The 21,335-nt window shown below is 48.1% G+C and overlaps 1 protein-coding gene across 1 annotated transcript in view; it reads right to left on the bottom strand.

Moving 5' to 3' along the window:
* DACH1 (dachshund family transcription factor 1) overlaps positions 1–21,335 on the bottom strand; it is a 653,381-nt gene that overhangs the window by 191,886 nt on the left and 440,160 nt on the right. Inside the window, exon 6 of the mRNA XM_060235063.1 lies at positions 20,294–20,466. Coding sequence (XP_060091046.1) covers positions 20,294–20,466 — 173 coding nt within the window. The remainder of the gene's footprint in view (positions 1–20,293; positions 20,467–21,335) is intronic.

Raw genomic sequence — 21,335 nt, 5'->3', positions numbered from 1 at the left:
ACTGCTTAACACAAGCTTCTAATTTTGACAGCTACCCATAGAGGTGGTAGGCCATTTGGATTAGGATTATCAGTAGGGCACTTGTTTCACCATTCTAGATTTTCAAGGGTACCCTTACTGGTTCAGGATTTTAATTCAGGTGCTGAAGGGGTTTTTTTTTGGGGGGGGGGTATCAAGACAGCTGTTTATTGATGCCTGGTCCCTTTAAACTTTAAAGGGCTGTTATTTTCTATAAGAGCAGACCTGGGGCCTGGGCTTCCCCTAGTTGCCAAAGCAAGCTTTATTCTATGCCCATTTCATAAAAGCAAGTAATTTGAACAATGGGTATTCCATCTTTCCATCCCCAAACCAGTGAGCAAGCACTTGAACTGTCAGCTGACCATCACAAGAGGACTGCAAACAAAGCAGAGGTGGATATATTCAGGTAAATGGTACAGGCAAAGTATTAAACCATGGAACACCTCTACAGATTTTTTTTAAAAAAACAGACACTCAGGTTTATGTAGTAGATCTAAATTTTACATCCGTCATGAAAATCAAAGGGTGGAAACCAGTACACTCCTTCCAGGAAACTCCTAGCATTAAATGGAGTTGTTAATTCCAAGGAATTCAATACTAGCCAACCTTGCATTACATACAGAGCTGGCTTGCCCAGTAGGCAAGCTAGGCATTTGCCAAGGGCACTGGGAGGGGGGTGCTGACCAGGGCTCCTGGTATACCAGACAAACGCCTAATTCACTGCCGCTGCCCCCCCCTTAAGAGAGTTCTCTTAAGAGGGTGCAGGACGTGATGAGGCTTTGCTCCCCCCTCTGGGAGGGGGAGAAGCCTTGTTGCACTGTAGGTAGGCGGGCGGGCAGAGGGGAGAACTGGCGGGGCTCAGCACTGGATAGGGGGTGCTGCGGAGCAACTCTGCCCGGGACACGTGGCACCCTAGTTCTGAATACAAACTAGAGATGCATTTGGATATACTGCCAGTAGCTCCATTCTCCATTCACACACAGAGCTAATGACATCAAAATCACTTTACTATGAAGTGCCTCTATGAGATATGAATGAATGAACGCGGAGACCAGGTCACAGATCTCTGAGAGGACTCCTAAACAGGCCAACTCAAAAGTAAGCCCCATTTTATTCACTGGAGCTCATTCCCATGAAAGGGCCCTTACAACTGCAACCTTTAGAAGAGTAGGTTTTATACCCCACTTTTCTCTACCTTAAAGAGTTTCAAAGTGGCTTACAATCACCTTCCCCTCCTCTCCTCACAACAGGTACTTTGTAAGATAGGTGAGCCTGAGAGAGTTCTGACAGAACTGTGACTGGCCCAAGGTCTCCAAGCAGGCTTCATGTGGAGGAGGAATGGGGAATCAAACCCAGTTGTCTAGATTCCATAGCTCTTAACTACTACCACACTGGCTCTCTTCTATCAGTGTGGAGGGAGGCATGCCTCAAGAAAGTCAAGGAAAGAAAGTATTAAAACAGATGTACTTTACAGACTTTTATCCCCAAGTTAAAAACACTGACAGACAGTTGACAGCCTCAGCGCTTGATTGTTTGTCTGTGTCCATCCCGGATCTCTACAGGTTATCGTGTGATGTCTAAAAACCCACAAAATATCATTCTATAGGTTATTGTGTGATGTCTAGAAACCCACAAAATATCGTTCTGTATGTTTAAGAAAATTCATGCATAGAATGCACATAAAACCCAAACAAAATACATGTCACTGTTTCTGGGAATAAATAATTTTACTGTTTGGCATGCCACACGTCATCTTCTGAAGAACTTCATTAAAATGAAATCCAGTGAGCATATAAGATTTGAATAGAGCCATGTAGTAAATTAATTTATTTTTAAGAGTTTAATTTCTTTACCATATTTATGTATGCCTTTACAGAGCAAATTATAAGACGGAGACAGGAGGGGGGAAATGCATAGAGCAACACAAAACAATTATGGCTGAAACAAAGGCGATAATGGGTTTTATTATTGTCATATAATAAGACATACCATGACAAAGTGTAGGAGAGAGAGCTTTGTAAACTCCGTTTATTAGTTCATTTGTGGAATACCCTTTAACCTTCACAGAGAGACAACTGAACTAGGCAGAGGTAGAGGCTGTAATTAAATTAATTCCTCAACTCCCTGGCTTGATAGTCTTGCAGTGTAATTCTACCAATCAATAATATACAACCTTCTTGCAATCTTCTGGGTTTATCAAAGCTAACTGCAATAATAAATGGAAATGCTAGTAATAATAAACTGAAGCACTCTCTTCCTTCAAAAATGCATATCAATAAACTAATGGCGCTGGCCTATCAATATGAGAAAGTAATTCTATCCTCGTTTGTGTGAGGAAGGAGGATAGGATTAGCAAAATACTAGCTTTCTTTTACAAAAAATGACTTATTAAAAAGAAAAATGAATAGGTGTTCACTAAGTTAATCACACAGAACATTGCCACACTAATCACACAGAATCACCACAAAAGGGACTGAGACGAGGAATAAGATGTGTGGCCCTCAAGGCCGGTATTGCACCAGGAAGATATTATAAAGTTTGATTCCTGGTGTTTCTGTTGATGTCTATCACAGGAGGAGAATAAGAATAAGAAGAGTTTATACCCTGCCTTTCACTGAGAGTCACAGAGAGGCTTATAATCTCCCTCCCTTCCTCTCCCCACAACAGATACCCTGATAGTTGTGGCTGAGAGAGCTCTGTGGGAAGGTAGGTGTGGCCGAGAGAGCTCTGTGAAAACTCCTCTTGAGAGAACAGCTCTGAGAGAACTGTGACTGGCCCAAAGTTACCCAGCTGCTGCATGTGGAAGAGCAGGGGGATCAAACTCAGTTCTTCAGATTAGAGTCCACCCCTATAAACTGCCACCTCAAAGGCAAAATTTGCGCTTTATATACATACACAAAAACTCACAAACCCAGTTGGTGAGAAATTAGTGAAATTGGTCAGAGTAAAATTATACGTCATCTTTACTGCAACCTTCATTTATGTCCTTAGGAGGAATTCAGTCTGCCATGGGCATGGCTGCTAGGCTACATCTGTTAAACTGTTAAATCAATTTATACTTCTCTGTGGAAAAAAGAACTGGATAAATAGATTACTTAAATGCTAGGACTCGTGTCTCTCTAAAGCAGGGGTCCTCAAACTTTTTAAATAGGGGGCCAGTTCACTGTCCCTTAGACTGTTGGAGGGCTGGACTGCCGTTACTGTACAAGGCCGCGGGCCGTCAGTTCTCCGTCTTCTGCATCTCTCTCCCTTCCCCACACCACACACCCCGGCCTGGGAACTCACCTCACCTCAGTATCACCTCACACTCTGTCTCTGCCGCCTCAGCCCAGTGCTGAAAGTGTGCGTTGCTAACATGAGTTTAGGTCGAACGTCACTTCCGGTCTGATTTTGCCATAACCTGGCGGGCCGTATAAACATCCTCAGCGGGCCGCATCTGGCCCACGGGCCATAGTTTGAGGACCCCTGCTCTAAAGCATCACTATTGCTGCATGACTTTGGTGATTTTGTGTAATGCAGCACAGGATCATTTATATCTAATAGAGTACTAGTGCAATACTAAGCAGTGTTACTGCAGTCTTCTGATTTCTGTTGACTTAAACTACAGCAAGTCCACAGAGTTTTGGTATAGCGGTTAAGTGCACGGACTCTTATCTGAGAGAACTGGGTTTGATTCCCCACTCCTCCACTTGCACCTGCTGGCATGGCCTTGGGTCAGCCATAGATATCTCAGGAGTTGTCCTTGAAAGGGCACCTTCTGGGTGAGCTCTCTCAGCCCCACCTACCTCACATGGTGTCTGTTGTGGAGGAGGAAGGTAAAGGAGATTGTGAGCTGCTCTGAGACTCTCAGATTTGGAGTGGAGGGTGGGATATAAATCCAATATCCTCCTCCTCCTTCTTTGTAAGTCTTCCTACAGTTAGCCTAGGCGAAGCCACACTGACACCTTCATAAAATAAGCCACTCTGTATTTTATTTTACATACATATATTTAAAACAACAACAACAAATGAAGCTCTTCTCAGACACAAATGAAAGGGAGGGAGATTACAACCTGCACATTAAATATATAACTTATCACTGTTTTGAACCTGTGTCTTAGGCAAGCGTAACTGTGTATTTTCCTTAAAGATAAACAACCTATGGAAAAAACAGGTTTCCTACCTGTAACTGATGATCTTCGAGTAGTCATCTGTGCATTCACACTCATGGGATGAAGCGCAAGCGCCGATCCCACATTGGTAACTCCAAAGTCCGGGATTTTTCGCTGCCTGATCCCAGTAGGCATGCAAGACAGCCGCAGTGCGCATGCCCACCTGATGGGCACGAATATCCCGCCAGTTCCTTCCTGCTGCCACCTATTAAAAGTACCATGACTGGCAGCAGAGGGGAAGGAGGGTGGGTAGTGTGAATGCACAGATGACCACTCGAAGATCATCACTTATAGGTTGGAAACCTGTTTATCTATTTCGTGGTCTCTGTGCTTCACACTCATGGGAGATTAGCAAGCTAGGCTTACCTGGAGGAGGGAGCTGGCGGTTATGCAGAAGTAGCGGCTTGAAGGACCAGGATACCCAGCTGTGCTCTGTGACACTTCCAGACATCCAGGGCATAATGTCGCATGAAGACATGAGGAGATGCCCAGGTTGCAGCCAAACAGATGTCTGCCAAGGAAGCACCCTTCAGAAACGCTGTGGACGTAGCCATAGCCCTAGTGGAATGTGCATGGAGCAGCCCAGGCAAGGGATGCTTAGCCAACAGGTAGCAGTGTTCAATGGCTTCCGTGATCCACTGAGAAAGCCTTTTTGCAGAGATCTTGAAACCCAACCTAGGGGCCTCATAGGAGAAAAATAAATTGGGATCCTTTCGAAACGGCTTGGTGTGATGCACAAAAAACAACAATACCCTCTTAACATCCAGGGTGTGCAGACGTCTTTCTTCTGCAAAAGAAGAATGGTAAAATGTAGGCAGAAAAACTTCCAAATTGAGGTGGAAACTAGGCACCACTTTAGGGAGGAATGAAATGTCCAGGGCCAAGGATACCCCATCATCCTGAAAAGAGATGTATGGAGCATCACACTGCAGAGCCACTAACTCACCTGCCCTCCTGGCAGTAGTGATGGCCACTAAGAAGGCAGTCTTCCAGGCGAGAAGATGCAATGGGCAGGTAGCCAACGGTTCAAAGGGCTGCCTTGAGAGCCGCTCCAGGACCAACAGCAGATCCCAAGCAAGAGGAGGAACCTTAGATGGTGGGTGAAGCCCTAGAAGACCCTTCAAAAAACGTTTTGTATGGTGTGTAAAAACCGATGTGCCATCCACAGGGTCGTGATGAGCCGAGATGGCAGCCAGATATACTCGAATCGAGGAATGATTAAGCCCAGCATCAACAAAAGTCAAGAAGAACTCAAATACAAGCTCAAGAACAGCAGTCCGTGCACTGATACCCTTGTCCCCCAGAAAGGACCAGAACCTAGACCACTTTCCTGCATAGGAGCGGCGAGTTGACAGCTTTCTACTGTTCAACATCATGTTTCACTCTGTCAGAGAGGTTTGGAAGCTGACCCTCCAAGCCGTCAGTTTGAGATGAGGGATGTCGTGGTGAAACAGGCAACCTCCGTGAGCCAAAAGGTCCGGTTCCAAAGGAAACTTGTGGTGACACCCCCCACACGCACACTATGACTAGGACAGGAAACCAGCTCTGTCTCAGCCACCACGGAGCAATTAGGATGCACCCTGGATGCTCCTGGGCCAACTTGTGAAGCACTCTGGTGAGAAGAGGCAAGGGTAGAAACAGGTAGAGGAACTTGTTCGTCCACGGAAGTAGAAGACCGTCCCCTAGGGACCTTGGATCCGTCCTTCCTCTGGAACAGAACTGTTCCCATTTTCGATTGCTTGCCGTGGCAAAATTCTGGGATGACCCCAATCCCGGAACAGAAGTTCGAGGTATCTCCAGTTCACCTCCCATTTGTGATGGGAAACCTCCCCCCTGCTGACAGAGTCCACTTGAACATTGAGCTCTCCCGGCAGGTGGGTGGCTACAACAAAGGTCTGGGAGGCTATGCAGCCTCCCAAAGCTGCATCACCAACACACACAGCTTTCTGGACACAGTCCCCCCTTGATGGTTTATATAACTTACAGCTGTAGTGTTGTCTGACATCACAGCTACAGTCTGACCATTGATCAGGGGTAGGAACAACCTTAAGGTCGGATGAACTGCCATGAGCTCCAAGAAAGTGATGTGATGGTGAGCCATTGACGGGGGCCATGGGCCACCTATGAAAAGATCTCCTAGGTGCGCTCCCCATCCCCACAGCGAGGCATCTGTTGTTACCGTGACCGAGGGGAGTGAGAGATGAAATGGAGCTCCTCTGCAAAGATTGGATGTCATCCTCCACCAATCCAGAGAGCGTAGCACCAGCGAAGGAATTTGCAGAATCTTGGACAGGAGATCTCTCACTGGATTGTAATTCCTAATGAACCAGAGCTGAAGGATTCACATCCTCAGCCTCGCAAACAGCAGAACATTGGTAGTAGTCGCCATGAGGCCCGAGAGACGTTGGATCTGCAGAACAGAAGCGCATCTCACCATCTGAAGAAGTTGAACCAGGGAGATGATATCCAACACTCAGGACTCTGGAAGAAATGCTAGGTGCTGGGTGGTGTCCAGAATCGCTCCTATAAACTGAACTCTTTGCGCTGGGACCAGGTGAGACTTCTTCTCGTTCACCAGAAGTCCCAGTGCGCTCAAAAGGTTGAGAATCACTTGTAGATGCGCTCTGAGAGAAGCAACCACCAACCAATCGTCTATATAAGGAAAAAGGATGATACCCTGGAGATGAAGGTAAGCCACCACAACAATCATGGTCTTTGTGAAGACCCTGGGGACTGTGGAAAGCCCAAAAGGGAGCACCTGGTATTGGAAATGGGTGTCCCAATGGCAAAACAAAGAAACCTCTTGTGGCTGGGGAGGATGCTGATGTGGAAATAGGCATCCTTCAAGTCCAGGGTAGCCATCTAATCTCCCTTGTTGATGAGTGGAAGGATGTTGGGCCTGTCTTCTGAAGTTATCCTGGATCACTTCGACGCGCTCAGTCTTGGGGAAGTCGACGAAATTCTCTCAACTGCACGCTCTACAACCTGTGATCTCGACCCATGCCCCTCATGGCTAATTAAATCTTGCCAGAGGGAGCTTAGATATCCTATACGGGATATCATAAATAGATCCCTCTTGGAAGGGCAATTCCCAACATCTTTGAAAGAGGCTATGGTCCGCCCTCTCTTAAAAAAGAGTACAGCAGACCCGGCCGAATTGGCGAATTATCGACCGGTCTCGAACCTACCATTTTTAGGTAAGGTTTTAGAGAGGGCAGTAGCGTCGCAGTTGCAGGGCTTTTTGGATGACACTTCCGCCTTAGACCCCTACCAGTCCGGCTTTCGTCCGGGTCATGGGACGGAGACAGTGCTGGTCGCCTTGATGGATGACCTCCAGCGGCATCTGGATCGAGGCGGCGTGGCGGTGCTGATGTTGTTAGATCTGTCGGCCGCGTTCGATACGGTCGACCATCAGCTACTGGCCCGCCGGCTCGCCGACACAGGGATAAGGGGGTTAGCTTTACAGTGGCTTTCCTCCTTCCTTGATGGACGGGGACAAAGGGTGGCAATTGGGGGGGAGCTGTCCCGGAGGCACCCCCTAGTGTGTGGGGTGCCACAAGGGGCAGTTCTCTCTCCGATGTTATTTAACATCTACATGCGCCCCCTTGCCCAGATTGCCCGGAGGTTTGGGCTTGGGTGCCATCAATATGCAGATGACACCCAGCTCTATCTATTAATGGACGGCCGACCTGACTCCGTCCCAGAAAGCCTGGACCTAGCATTGCAAGCCGTGGCAGGTTGGCTCAGACTGAGCGGGCTGAAGTTGAATCCAACGAAGACAGAGGTCCTTTGCTTGGGTCGCGGTGCCCTGGGAAGGGAAATCCCCTTGCCGATTTTTGACGGTGTGCTGCTGAAAGCGGCACATAGGGTCAAGAGCTTGGGGGTTCTTCTGGAGCCTTCACTATCAATGGAGGCACAGATAGCGGCCGCTGCCAAGTCCGCGTTCTTTCATCTCCGACGGGCGAAGCAGTTGGCCCCCTTCCTAGAGCGCCGTGACCTAGCAACGGTGATCCATGCTACGGTCACCTCGAGACTGGATTACTGCAACGCTCTCTACATGGGGCTGCCCCTGTGCCGAACTCGGCGGCTGCAGCTGGTGCAGAACGCGGCGGCTAGGCTGTTGTTGGGACTCCCAAGATGGGAGCACATACAGCCGGGGCTGCGCGAACTGCACTGGCTGCCAGTGGGATACCGAGTTCGTTACAAGGTGCTGGTTATCACCTTTAAAGCCCTATATGGCCGAGGACCTGCCTACCTGAAGGACCGTCTCTCCCCATATGAGCCCCAAAGAGCATTGCGGTCGGCTGGAAAAAACCAGCTGACCGTCCCTGGGCCAAGGGAGGCCAGATTGAAGGCCACCCGAGATAGGGCCTTCTCTATTGCTGCTCCACTGCAGTGGAATCAACTCCCGGTAGAGGTGCGGGCCCTGCGGAGTTTGGAACAGTTCCGCAGGGCCTGTAAGACCCACCTCTATAAACTAGCCTTCAACCAATGATAAACTAGGAAATGCCTCTAAAAAATTGCTCTTGGTTACTGAATTTTATGGAATTATTGAAGATCGAATGTTTTAGCACCATTGTAATTTGTAAATTTTAACTTGTAATTTGTCTTAACTTGGATTTTATTTGCAATTTATGTAATCTGATGTATAATGTGTTTTATGTTGTAAGCCGCCCTGAGCCTGCTTTGGCGGGGAGGGCGGGATAGAAATTAAAAGTTATTATTATTATGTGTTGTAGAGTCAGCATTCTGAACTTCTGATAAGCGATGAATTCATTCAGGCCCCTCAGATCCATAATCAGACGAAGTCTACCATCCTGCTTGGGAACCGTGAAGTATCTGGAGTAAAACCCCTGACCCTTGAGATGATCGGGAACAGGTTCTATTGCTTACTTACTGAGAAGATTTTGAGCTTCCTCCAGTAGAACAGCCGTAGGGTGTGTGATCACCAATCTGGGATGAGAAGGGGACTGAACAAATTCTATCGCATAACCCTCCTGTATGATGGACAAGACCCACTTGTCGGTGGTGATCCGCTGCCATGCTTGCAGAAATGGTCGTGGGTCCCAGTTGGGCAGAAATCTGTGAAGGAGGGTGGTCCCAGAGGAGGGGGGGAGAAGGGGGGGTGCCAAAGTCAAAGTCCATGCTTGGGGTTCCTGCTAGTCTTAGACTTTCCCATGTGAGAGGAGAAAGAAGAAAACTTGCCTTTTCCTCCTGCAGCGAAGGAACTCTTGGCCTCATGCTGTCCCATGCGCAGCTTCTACGAACTCTCATTGGATTTGGTGTGGCCGGGCTTCTGGACCATGGATGAGGCTTGCCAGGGCAAGAGGAAGATGCAGGTACTCCCAGATTATGTGACATCTTAATGCTCTTGTCCATTTCTTGCAGGACTCCATCCATAATGGAGCTGAATAGACCCTCACCTTCAAAGGGAAGATCCTCAACCCAGGATCTGGTGTCTAACTAGAGGGTGGTGGCAGAAGGCCAGGAGTGATGATGCAACGTAATGGCCGAGGTAAGTGACTTAACTGCAGTGTCCACCATGTGTTTTGAGGCCTGTAGCTGTTGTTTTGCCAGGAGCATCCCCTCCCTCTGGGCCTTTTTGGCCAAGGTTCGTTTATCCTCAGGCAGAGCAGCTAACAGCGGTGAGAGTTGCTCCCAGAGGGAATACTGGTATCTCGCCATGCAGGCAGAGTAGTTAGAAAATTTAATTCCAAGCATGTCCGCAGAATAAAAGCACCTGCCAAAAGTATCAATCCTCTTCCCCTCATTATCTGGAGACGAGGCGTTGGTCGTCTTAGCCTTCGACGAGGATGACACCACCACAGAGTTGGGGCGTGGATGGTTAAAGATAAACTCTGCGCCCTGTTCCGGGATTCTGTACATGTGATCCATACGTTTGGAAGAGATAGGGGTTGAGGCAGGCTTGGACCAAGGATCTTTAATGGCTTGCAAGATGACCTTAGTAATCGATAAATCTCAGCAACCCAGTGGAGAATGTGCCGAGACTGGAGTGCTGCGAGGCCTCAGAGCGCTGATCTCAATCTGGGTTCTGAGAAGGGTACCAAGGGTATGGTGAATGACAAGGACAGCCCCCAAATGGTCGTGGGTCCCAGTTGGGCAGAGGATGCGGACGTCGAAAAGGGTCTGAAGTCTTCCCAAACCTCTCAGGTTGGAGCATCAAGGGCATTTTTGGTGTCAAGCGGTCCCTCGGCTGTGAAACTTCTAAGTCCGATGCCAAACTAGGATCGCCTCCATCGTTCGAGTCTGCCGACCGTTCTGTAGGCTCAACCTCCAGGTCAGAGCTGGAAAGGGAGGTGTGCAGAACATCCGTTGGACCCGAGGGGCTCTTCAGTTGAATCAGTGAAGCAAAGATTTTTTCCGGAGGCTCCCCCGAAACGATCGCCGGGTCCTTCGGTGGTGGAGAAGGGGTCTGCCTATCTTGGCGCCTCTTCTTATGTTTCCTGGGCTCAGTGGAGCGAGAGTCCCGGGCCCCTTTGGCCTTCTTGGCCAAGGATGCTGAGCCCGCACGTTTTTTGGGCTGGTTGGCTCCCTGGAGTGGTTGGGTCGGTTGGCTCGATAACAAGGCCAGAACCAATGTCAATGCCGGGGTGGCCATAGAAGCACTGGTCGACGCCGATGTTGACATCTGCGGTGCAAGAGCCAATTTTAACAACGCTGCCGAAAGTCTTGCAGCTCGTTTTTTTCTCATCCGCTTAGAAAATTTCAAGCAGTGATGACAGGATTCCACCCGGTGACCTTCCCCAAGGCACAGCAAACAAAGAGAATGCCAGTCTGGAGAAGGAATTTTGCTCCCGCACTTAAAGCACTGTTTGAAAAACCCCAAACGCTTTTCCATAGACAAGGATGGTGGGAGAAAGGTGGAGGGGGGAGGAACCCTGAAGGGTTGTAACAACTAAACTAACAGTCTCTCTCTCTCTCTCTCTTTTTTTTCAATAGCAGGAAACGAAGAACGAAGAAAAAATGAAGAGAAACCTGGAGAAGGAAAAAGCTAAGTAGCTACCGACCGGAGTGTTGACAAACGTGTCTATCTGATGTGGCGGTAAAGAAGGCACTGGAGGGAATATTCATGCCCACCGGGTGGGCATGCGAACTGGGGCTGTCGCACAGGCCTACCGGGGTCGGGCTGTGAAAAATCCCGGACTTTGGAGTTACTGATCGGGGATTGGCGCTGGCACTTCATCCCATGAGTGTGAAGCATAGAGACCACAAAGAAGATCAGCAATAATTGCCCCACTTCAATCCCACCCCCCTCAATAGACTTCTTATAAATTGAAAATCCCTTAAGCCAGTTGTTCCCTACCTTTTTGGTATGCTCATTAACAAATCCAAATTTAGTTGGTATCAACCGTTCAGGGCTGACCCATAGTTTTTTGGTACCTTCGGCCAGCACTTCTCAGCCCATGACTCACACCTCTTTCCCTTCTCCTCTTGCTCTTCCATGATCCAACCAATTCTCCTACCTTCTTTCTTGTACTTCTGTAAAGTTCCTAGTTGCCAGATAGATTCTCTCCCCACCTTTATTGTTGAAAAGGGAGGTGGAAGGCAAGAATGTGAGATCCTGTCAAGGAGTGTGAGGAGAGTAAGAATGATGCAAAGGACAGGAAGGGGCATTAGGGAAGGTTGGCTTGCAACCAATGTTCCCTCTAAGCTGCAGAGCCTTGTGAGCAAAAAGTTCACTTTGAGAGCTACCAGCATTAAAGTTGTGAGTTACTGCATAAATGATTGTGCTCTGGGGTCATCCTTTCTGAGCTAAGACAAAAATGTGTGAGCAGGAGGCTAAAAATCTCACGCTAACTCAGCTTAGAGGGAACACTGCTTGCAACCCCCTTCCAGAGGCTTAGCAAACCCACTTTTGGGTCCTGACCCACAGGCTGGGAAACATTGCCCTAGGCCATTCAAACAGCCAAAATGGCACTGTGCTAATATGTTTTATCACAACTGTGTATTGAAATGTGTATTTCATGGATGCACTGCAGATTTTGATACTGTTTTTGATATTGTCCTGGGTATAACACAAGAAATACATTGCCACAAGCATTTATTTCAATGTGTCTTTTATATTATTTGTACATGTTTCTGGGGTTCTTTTTTTGCTGGAGGGGGGAGCCAAGGTTGCTAACAAGCTTGGCTTTCTGAGCCTTGGAGAACTGATGAAAGGTATCCCCTGTCTAAAGCAGGCGTAGGTCGCAACTGTCATGCTCACTGTGATTTACCATTGTCAAAGTCTGTTTGTCCCTGCTCATTCCTGAACTCCACTGAGTCCTCCAGCTCACAGATCTCAGTGTCCTCCTCCAAAAAATAACATTTCATCTTCATCTAGTTTCAGAAAGTCACATCAGGTATGATAAAATATCTTCCTCTGCTTTATTCCCCCCCACCCAGTTTGTATTTCATTTGTCTTTCTGTTGAAAGCGTTAAAAATAGAATTGTAAGATTTGTTTTGAGCATTCTCCCAGCTTCTTATCTGTGGGAAATGGAATAGTACTTAATGGCAGAATGGCATCTGAAGATTTTTTGTCTAGTTTAAGATAACAGCAGTGGTTTAGAGCTGTTGTGGGGAAAGGTCAGCAAGATGGCATAACAGCTCAGCTCTTCTACCAGGAGAGATGAGGGAGTTCCTCATTACATGAATCTCACTATCTAGCACCTGACAGAAATAAAGAGTCGCTTTGGAGAATTTCACTTCTCACTTGCACAAAGTTCAGAATGAGAATGGTAGATTTACATGTACTGCTGAAAGGCCAGCCCAATATTTTCAGTACCACTGGTGAAGTATTCCTTGACCTGAAAGGCCCAGGGTTGTCTGATCTCATCAAATCTCAGGAGCTAAGCAGAATCGGTCCTGATCAGTACTTGGATGGGAGACCACCAAGGAACTCTATGGCTGTGAAACCAAGGCAGGCAATGGCAAACCACCTCTGAACGACTCTTGCCTTTGAAACTCTACCGGGTTGCCATTCATAGGCTACAACTTGATGGTACTTTCCACCACCACAGGTGGAAACAGGGGTGCACCATGGAGAGAAAAGCGAGAAGTCTAGAATATACATGTTTGTTACTTGCCATTCAAAATGAATGATGGAAAAAAATAAAAGTAGAAAATTTCTTCAAAACTCTAGGGTTCCATCATGGCTGCTACAGAAGAGCAAAGTCAACAGATATGGAGATTCTAGAGGCCATTTAAGAGCTTCTATTCCCTTCAAGCCAGTAGAGGAGGCGCCTCTTTCTACAATTAGAAAGCCTGCAGCACTGAATCTTGTGAAAAGCATGTGAACATAAAGTACGTGAACACAAACACAATCTCCACACAAACACAATCTCCACACAATCTAAAGTCCTAGTTGACTCACAGGGTCGATGAACCACGCTGTCAGCTTCAGGTGGGGCACATTGTGATGGAATACATGACCGTCCTGAGCTGACAGAAGATCCGGTTCTGCCGGAAACTGGTAGAAGACCCCCATCGCCAGTTGGAGCAAGATCGAGAACTAGTTCTGCCGAGGCCACCACGGAGTCACCAGGATGCAGCATGGTCTCTCTCTTGTGATCTTGTTGACCACCCTCGTCAATAGTGGCAGAGGTGGGAAAAGATATAGGAACCGACCTTCCCATGGGAACAGCAGACCATCTCCCAACGACTCTGGATCCGAGCCCCCTCTGGAGCAGAACAGAGGACACTTCCGGTTCTCAGCTGTGGCAAAGACGTCCATCTGAGGATACCCCCAGAGCTGAAACACGGGTTGAAGGAAGCGCCACTGTATCTCCCACTCGTGCAGGGAAGCCGCACCCCTGCTGAGGGAGTCTGCTTGCAGATTGAGCACCACTGGGAGATGCGCAGCCTTCACAAAGATGTCGTGGTCCAGGCACTCTGACCACAGTTCCAGTGCCAGCGTGCGGAGCCGTCGAGAAACTGTCCCTCCCTGACTGTTGATGTAACACAGGGCAGTGGTATTGTCCGTAAGCAGAGCACCATGGGGCGGAAGGATCGAAGAGCAAAATGAACTGCCAGCAGTTCCAGGTAATTTATATGGCAGTGAATCAATTTCAAAGGCCAAGGGCCCCCCACACACAGAGCGTCCATGTGGGCCCCCCAACCCCATAAAGACGCATCTATTGTGATCATCACTGTTAGTACAGGAGCTCCCTGACAAATGTTGTCCTTTGATTTCCACCACTGCAGTGTTTGAAGTGTCACAGGTGGAATTACAAACCTCTTTCGAGATGAGTCCCTTAACGGTCGAAACTGACGAAGAAACCAAAGTTGTAGGCCTCTCATCCTCAGCTTCGCAAAGATCAGCACGCTTGTAGTCGCCGCCATCAGCCCCAGCATCCGCTGCAGCTGCTGTGCTGTGCCCCACTTTCGACTTTGCAGAAGTTCAACAAGGTTGATAATGCCCATCGCTCTCTGCTGAGGCAGGAAAGCGCGATGAAGGTTCGTATCCAGCAAAGCCCCTATGAACTGAACTGTCCGTGATGGAGTAAGGTGTGATTTCTCCAAATTGACCTGCAGACCCAAGGTGTGAAGAAGACGAAGAGTGGTGGCAATATGGTTTGACAAATTTTCCTTCGACTCCGTCACAAGGAGCCAATCGTCGATATATGGAAAGTCGACTATCCCTTGAAGCCGGAGGTGGGCAGCCACAACACTCATCATCTTCGTGAATACCCGAGGTGCAGTGGACAGGCCAAACAGAAGGGCCTTGAACTGGAAGTGTTGAGAACCTACTGCAAACTGAAGGAAACGTCTGAACGTAGGATGGATGCTGACGTGGAAGTATGCATCCTTGAGGTCCAGCGTTGCCATCCAGTCCCCTTGGTTGATGAGGGGCAGAATTGTTTGCAGAGTGGACATTCTGAACTTCTGGTACAGAATAAACTTGTTCAGATTCCGAAGGTCCATGATTGGTCTCAAACCCCCGTCCTGCTTGGGAACCAGGAAGTAACAAGAGTAGAAGCCTCTCATCCTAGCCTCCACCGGGACCCGTTCTATGGCATGTTTCTGTAGGAGGTTGCTCACCTCTGCCAGCAGAGGTGGGGAAGGGGGTGTGGTGATTACCACAGATTGCTTTGGAATCTGAGCAAAATCTATTTTGTAGCCTTCCGCAATGATGTAAAGTGCCCACCTGTCCATAGAGATGGACTCCCAGGCCGACAGGAATGAGCAGAGGCAGATAGACGAATTAGTGGGGACGGTGACGCATGCTACCAGAAAGCCAAAGGCCCTGCTTTTGAGTGCGAGCGCCCTTGGACTTGCTGGTGGCCTGTGTAGAAGTGTAGCGGTTTCCATTGTTCCCCCTGTATGGGGACCTACTCTCAGGTTGGGCAGAGTGAAATCTCCACTGCTGTTCCGGGGAGAACTTTTGATATGGCTTCTTTGACCAAGGTTTTTCCACTGTTTTGGTTTCGTAGCTCTGGAAGATGCCGGGACACCCAGGTTCCTGGAACTTTTTATGCTTTTATCCATTTCCTGGAGTACATTGTTGGTGTCAGCTTGTGTTCAATCGCATCATATTGATCCTAACCACATTGCCTATACTGTTTATTTGCTTAGAACTAACCCTAGGGCCCTTTGATAGAATGTTAGGTATGCCAACCAGGGGGAGGGAGAGCAGGGCGCCAGAGGCCATAAACGGTGGGAAGACCAAAGGGAGGAGCCGCCACTTCCCAGCCACGGCAAGGACATCAGCCGAAGGGGGGAGGATGGATGGCCCAGGAAGGGAGATAGCCAGCGTGTGAAAAGAACTTTGTTTTGAGAATGATTTAGAGGCCCCTGCCTTTGATGTGCCCCCATAAATGCTAGTGTCTTTTCAATGTATGTTATCACTCTCAAAGACCTTCTGCAGTAGTAACATTGTGTATTCAATAAAAAGAAACTTATTTCAAAAGAAAGAGTTCTATTATTTTGAAGATTCAATGAACCCTGCGCTGACAGTTGGTAGTCGAGCTGAAGAGGCCTTTGCCCTCGAAGGGAAGATCTTCAACGAAGGCCCTGGTGTCTTGCTGGAGGACCTTTGACCTGAGCCAGGAGTGGCGGCGGAAGAAGACAGCAGAAGTAATGGTTCTTGCTGAGACGTCCACCATATGCTTTGCTGCAGCCAGTTGTTGTTTGGCTACAGCAAAGCCTTCCTTCTGCAACTTCTTTGCAGCAGACCTATTCTCCTCACTCAGGAAGACAAGAGGGGGGTAAGTTGTTCCCACACTGGCTATTGGTATATAGCCATGCATGCAGCATAGTTAGATACCTTTACTCCCAGCGCCCCAGCAGAGTAAAACTTCCTCCCAACATTGTCCAGTTTCTTTCCCTCCTTGTCTGGTGGAGAGGAGTGCGTCTTGTGGGCCTTTGATGAGGAGGATACGACCACCGAATTGGGCTTTGGATGCGTGAAGAGAAATTCAGCACCTGCCTCTTGGACGCGGTACATGTAGTCCAACCTTCTTGATGACACAGCTGTAGAAGCAGGCTTCGCCCAGGGCTCCTTCACCGCCTGTAAGATGACCTTCGTAACAGGCAGGGCAACCGCTGTAGATGTATCCCGCTGCATGATGTCGAATACGGTGTCATCTACAATGGGTTGCGGTTGTGTCACCGGGAGAGAGAGGGAGAGTGCCATCCTCTTCACCAGGTCTCCATACGACTTTAGATCCTCCGATGGTGAAATGGGAAGATCCTCAGAGGTATGAGACACTGGTGAAGGTTCCAAAGCCCTGTCCGGATCGTCGGTACCGACCTCGGAGTCCAACGATGAAGACTCTCTCCACAAAGTATGTTCTGATAGCACCGGCATTGACTCTCTGACGGGTGACTGGATCGACACTGACAACTTAGGCTGGACTTACTCCACTACCTCACCGCGTCTTTCAGGCAGGACGGACATCGATGCCGAGGGACACCACCTAGAATGCTGGGAAAACCTCAACATATGGGATGCTTCGGATTGCTGGTCCCGGTCTGCAAACTCTCAAAGGGGGTACCACTGGTACAACGGGTATGGATAGGCGTAGGGAGGCCACTGGCAGTGCTCCCACGGTGGAAGCGGTGGGCTACGGTAGTTGGTTCTAGCTCTCTCCAACCTCTTGCCTGATCCAGCAGTGCCAATGGCTCCATTGGTGCCGACACCTTCACCTCCGAGACAGAGTCGCTCTCACTGCGACGCCTCGACCCTGAAGAATGGGAGCGCTGAGTGAGGTCGATCTCTTGCTCCGATGCCGATAGACGCAACTGATGCGAAGCACTGCCTCTCGACACTGAAGGGCTACGATGTGGGGACGCCAAGATCTTCCTCGGTGGAGCTGTCGACATCGATGTCGAAGCATCATGAGAAGGGGAAGGAGTGCGGGATGACCTCTTCTTCCTCTTCTCCTTAGATTTCACCTTCTTCGGTGCGGATGATCGGGTCCCCGAGTCATCCAGACGCTTTTTAGCTGGGGTGTCCACTGATCCTTCAGAAGGTCGCTTTGTGAAACACCCACGCTCGACTGGCATCTCGGTCCTGATCGGCGATGTATCGGCTGATGTGACCATCGGGGCTGCGACCTCTCCCATCGGTACCTACGGGCCCGATGTTGTCTTTTGAGGATGAAGTGCCGACTGAATCAATGCAGCCGAAAGCCTCGCTGCTCAATTCATGTGAGTTTGTTTGGAAAAACTCAGACAGCGTGAGCAAGAATCCACACGATGTCCCTCGCCCAAACAAAGGAGACAGAGGGAATGGCCGTTGAGGGGGCAATCTTCTTCCCACAGGAGCAGCACCTCTTAAAAAGACCCCAACGTCTTTCCGTAGATGCCAAGGAAAAAACCCACCCAGGAAAGTCTCTGAGGGGGGAAATGGGGCCCTGAAGGGCAAGTCCAACATTTATTTATTTTTTTACAATACTAACTATCTCTCTCTCTCTCGGCTTGACTTTGTGAATGAAGATTAAGGTGCAGTAGTCCACGTCTGCTGCAGGCTCGCTGGTGGCTGACAAGACCAATGCAGGACAGGCAGGTCCGGCCACAGTGGCTGCAGGGAAAAGTCTGATTTGGGGTTGGTGCTGTAGCAGTACGATTCTTCCTCAATCTCCTTTTGTCCTCAAGACCAGCTATGCGTACGTTCTCAAAGGAAGAGACAGCCTGGTGGATGGTGTGCCTCCATGCTTTGCGATCTGAGGCTAGGTCAGACCACTGATGATGGTTGATGCAACAGGTACCAAGGGATTTCTTCAAGGAGTCCTTGTACCTCTTCTTTGGTGCCCCTCTATTTCGATGGCCGGTGGAAAGTTCGCCATACAGGGCAATCTTGGGAAGGCGGTGGTTTTCCATCCTGGAAATATGCCCTGCTCAGCGCAGCTGCGTCTTCAACAGCAGTGCCTCGATGCTTGTAACCTCCGCCCGCTTGAGGACTTCAGTATTGGTCACAAAGTCATTCCAGTGGATGTTGAGGATGGTGCGAAGGCAGCGCTGATGAAAGCGCTCAAGGAGTCGCAGGTGATGACGGTATAAAACCCATGATTCGGAGCCGTAAATGAGGGTTGTCATCACAACTGCTTTGTAAACATTGATCTTTGTGCCTTTTTTCAGATGCTTGTTGCTCCATACTCTTTTATGCAGTCGGCCAAATGCACGGTTTGCCTTTGCCAGTCTAATGTCAATCTCCTTGTCGATCTTGGCGTCTGAGGAGATGATGCACCCCAGGTAGCTGAACTGCTGGACTGTCTTCAAAACTGATTCACCCACAGTGATGCAAGGAGGGTGATAATCTTCCTGGGGTGCAGGCTGGTGGAGAACCTCTGTCTTCTTCAGACTAACTTCTAGGCCGAATAGCTTGGCAGCCTCTGCAAAGCAGGACGTCATATGCTGCAGAGCGGATACCGAGTGGGAGACGAGTGCAGCATCATCAGCAAACAGTAGCTCTCGGATAATACTAACTATCTAGCAACTAACTAACTACACTAAGAAAATAACAAACGGGCTATATACAACAAGAAAGACAATCCTAAAATTACTTTACTGACTGGGGACACGAAAGGAGATCCTCTCAGCGCAGCGGTCAGAAAGGAACTGGCGGGATCCTCGCGCTGGCGCTGGCGAGCATGCGCACTGGGATGCCTGCGCATGCCTGTTGGTGCCGAGCGCGAAAAAATCCCGGGCTTTTTATGTACTGATTCAGGGATCGGCGCAGGCGCTCTATCCCATGAGTGTGAAGCACAGAGACCATGAAGAAGATCCATAAACATCTTTCTTAAAATATCACCTCAAAAAAAGGGCAAGACACTGCTTGACCCAAAATGGATGCCAGTCAGAGACAAGCCTGGAAATATAGTTTAGAAGTGTAAGAGTGGCTCACTAGCTAACAAAGAAGCACAATTTAGGACAATGGGTCTTCCAAGAACCTACTGACTCACCTGGGACTAATCTCATCAACACCCAGCCTCACTTCCTTGCACCCGCCTTAATTAAGCAACACTTAATTGTATTAATCAAACCAAGTACTTTTTCCCACCTTGTACTTGCAGGGTCATCAACTCTGTTCACACCTATAGTCCACCTCAGAAAAACCCTTCAAAGTCTCTCCTACCTTTTTGCCCAACTCAGAAAAGCCCATTGCTATTTTTTTTTTGTCAAACACACCATTCTTGCCAGAGGGCACATTTTACCCTATGTCAGAATCACTCTGCTTCCCAGCAGTGTGTGGATCCTCTACATTCACCCCCATTTTGTTGGGCTCTTCACAAAACACTAATTGTTTTTCTGCTTCCATGGACCTCTCTCAGAATGGTTATTGCCCTTCCTGAAATCTCTCTCCTCCTTGTGTTCCCTCTTGTGTGTACTTTATTGTTTGCATTTTTTTTATTCTTTCTCTTTTAAATAAAAACCTTTCTGGCTGAACATGTGCCTGGTTTATTTCAAGAGTTTTCTTAAGGGAACCCCCCCCCCCTGTAAACATAGGTGGAGATCCCAGTTACCCTCCCTTGCTTTGTCTTCTTAAAGCTAATTCTTCAAACTAATTAGGAGACCTCTTCTTTGGGTAACATTATGATGGGGGGGGGAATATATACCTGAGAAAAGACTGTTGCTTGAGATATTAAAACTACCCACAGCATTTTTTTAAAAAAGGAGTCACCTTAATAACAGACGTCTCAACTCTTGAGGGAGGACTCTGTACTTGTGCTGCGGCGGCCATGTTTGCAATGGTGCTAAGGTGGTTCATTTGACTCATTGCCATGGTGACGGATGCAGGGGGCAGGCTGACAGGGATGAGCGGGTGGGGCATCATCATAAAAGGGAGCTCCAGGCCTGTGGAGAGGAGAAAACAGAACAAATATACTGTTACAAACACTTTTGGCATTTAGCTCTCCGCCAGATAACAGTAATGTTTTATTCAATTATGGTTTCATTCAAAATGTTCCTCTAACAAAGTAAACACATTTTTGTATTTCTGTTATAATATGGGGTACCACAGAGGAAATTATATCAATGAAAGACTTCAGTTCTTGAAATTTGATATTTCCATGACTTATTTTTAATTATTTTCAACAGGAGTTGAAATAACTCCAAATAATACCCAGTACTCATGATTTTACTTCATTCATGTGTCTGCAGAGTTAGCAAATACAATGAGAAACTGATCGACATACATTGGTTGAAGGGAACCTTGGCACCTTGGTCTAAGAATCTTTTATTAATGCATGCTATACAGGGGTCATTTTGTAGAAAAATAGGTGGTGGAGCTCATCCAGGGATTGTTATGCAACTGCACCTACTATTCAATGGAGAAGGTAGGTAAGTGGAGAGGAAGAGGGGGACCCTCAGAAAGGTTCAGGAGCTGTGCTCCTGTGAGCTGCAGCTGAATTCAAGGCCTGATATGAGACACAGACCACAATATCCTCAGTTGGCAAGCTGTTATAATCTCTTCACATGACCACTGTGATGGCATGGTGTTCCTCTAACTATCAATGAAAGACTTCAGTTCCCTTTTTGACATCCCTGTTATCATACTGTCTAAGGAACTCTGCATTATGTGATTCAATTGCATATGCAGATCAAATGTTAATTCTAATTTCAGATATTAGTTCTAATTTCAGAAATAGATAGGACTAAAGAAGAAGCCACAACAGTTTGGATGTTTTCGGTCACCGTAAGTTGGAAATGACTTGATGGCACTT

This window comes from Heteronotia binoei, chromosome 3 (assembly GCF_032191835.1).
Source record: "Heteronotia binoei isolate CCM8104 ecotype False Entrance Well chromosome 3, APGP_CSIRO_Hbin_v1, whole genome shotgun sequence".
NCBI classification, from domain to species: domain Eukaryota; kingdom Metazoa; phylum Chordata; class Lepidosauria; order Squamata; family Gekkonidae; genus Heteronotia; species Heteronotia binoei.
This window is presented reverse-complemented; position numbering and strand designations above follow the sequence as displayed.